The following is a 1472-nucleotide window of genomic DNA, read 5'->3' as shown; positions in this document are numbered from 1 at the left end:
TCCAACGATGACTTCCACCACTTCTCCATTAGTCTTAGTTTTCTTAATCTCTTTAACATTTTCATCTTTAGTGAGCTTCGCCATTGGTGACAACATGGACAGAGATCTGGAAATTAGTTGGGGAGATGGCCGTGGCAAGTTCCTCAACAATGCCAACCTCCTCTCGCTCTCCCTTGACATGTACTCCGGTTCTGGCTTCCAGTCAAAGAACCAATACCTCTTCGGCCGGATCGATATGCAGATCAAGCTCGTCCCTGGAAACTCTGCTGGCACCGTCACCACCTTCTTCGTAAGCTTCTTAATCATCATCATGACAATATAATTAAACATGGATGTGTGGTCAAGAAGTAGTGGTAATTAATCATAGTTGATATATATGCATGCAGTTATCTTCACAAGGGCCTGCACATGATGAGATAGATTTTGAGTTTCTTGGCAATCTCAGTGGGAATCCTTACACTCTTCATACCAATGTGTTTGCTCAAGGCAAGGGTGACAAAGAGCAGCAGTTTCATCTTTGGTTTGACCCCACCAAGGACTTCCACACCTACTCCATTGTTTGGAACCCCAAACATATCATGTAAGTGTCTTTTATTATATATTACTTAATTTTCCAAATCGTTGATCACTTAATAAAGTAGATTGAGGGAGATAATTTCATCTGTTGATAATGATTTGATCTCTAATTACCTTCATGCAGATTCATGGTTGATAACATACCAATAAGAGATTTCAAGAACATGGAGGAGAGAGGAGTTGGATTCCCTAAAGATCAACCCATGAGGATGTACTCCAGCCTCTGGAATGCTGATGATTGGGCAACAATGGGAGGACGAGTCAAGACTAATTGGACTCAGGCACCCTTCACTGCGTACTACCAGAACTATAGGGCCAATGCTTGTGTCATCTCTCCGGGGAGCTCCGGTTGCCCCGGCAATAGATTGAAAACAGCTTCCGTATTAGACAATGCATGGATAAATCAAGAAGTGGACTCAGTGAGTTACAGGAGGATGAGGTGGGTGCAAAGGAAATACATGATCTATGACTACTGTGCTGATATCAAGAGGTTCCCACAGGGCCTTCCTGCAGAATGTCCAACTCGTCGTCCTCGCTAAATTAAACATTGGGCTATTCATTTCATGTTGGTCATATTGAATTTGATTCTTTGGTTCGTTGGTTCATTTATTGTGATTCTTTGTATAGTATATTGAGAAAATCTTCCAACAATAAATCATCAGTGATGTCTTTCCTTATATATATATATGGAAATTTTGCATTAATATCAAGAATTCGAAATAATACAAAGGAAAAATGAAATATCAATATCTCAAACAATCACTCCTAAACATATAAATTTATGTGCTTTAGTAATTTTGCCTAATGATGATATTACTTTACGATTGTAACAATTAATAGGGGTGGTAAAATGGGTACTGACACAATTACAAGACACGTCACAACACAGTTTATAG

The 1472-nt window shown here is 39.5% G+C and overlaps 1 protein-coding gene across 1 annotated transcript; it reads left to right on the top strand.

The window, feature by feature from the left end:
* The first annotated feature begins 6 nt into the window (after window positions 1-6).
* Window positions 7-1231, top strand: LOC120274485 (xyloglucan endotransglucosylase/hydrolase protein 22-like). Its single transcript, XM_039281028.1, has 3 exons — window positions 7-289; window positions 387-580; window positions 701-1231. Exons 1-3 carry the CDS (start codon window positions 8-10, stop codon window positions 1113-1115), a joined length of 891 nt encoding a protein of 296 aa, XP_039136962.1. The 5' UTR covers window position 7; the 3' UTR covers window positions 1116-1231.
* Window positions 1232-1472: the final 241 nt, after the last annotated feature.

The sequence above is a fragment of the Dioscorea cayenensis genome, chromosome 13, assembly GCF_009730915.1.
Source record: "Dioscorea cayenensis subsp. rotundata cultivar TDr96_F1 chromosome 13, TDr96_F1_v2_PseudoChromosome.rev07_lg8_w22 25.fasta, whole genome shotgun sequence".
Taxonomy (NCBI): domain Eukaryota; kingdom Viridiplantae; phylum Streptophyta; class Magnoliopsida; order Dioscoreales; family Dioscoreaceae; genus Dioscorea; species Dioscorea cayenensis.
The sequence above is the reverse complement of the archived record's forward strand: the minus strand, read 5'-3'. Positions and strand labels throughout refer to the sequence as shown.

Bases quoted from the DNA above. Each gene is read 5' to 3' on its own strand.
- LOC120274485 (XM_039281028.1), top strand. From the start codon at position 8: ATGACTTCCACCACTTCTCCATTAGTCTTAGTTTTCTTAATCTCTTTA. The intron at 290-386 runs GTAAGCTTCTTA...ATATGCATGCAG, and splicing joins GCACCGTCACCACCTTCTTC to TTATCTTCACAAGGGCCTGC. The intron at 581-700 runs GTAAGTGTCTTT...ACCTTCATGCAG, and splicing joins TGGAACCCCAAACATATCAT to ATTCATGGTTGATAACATAC.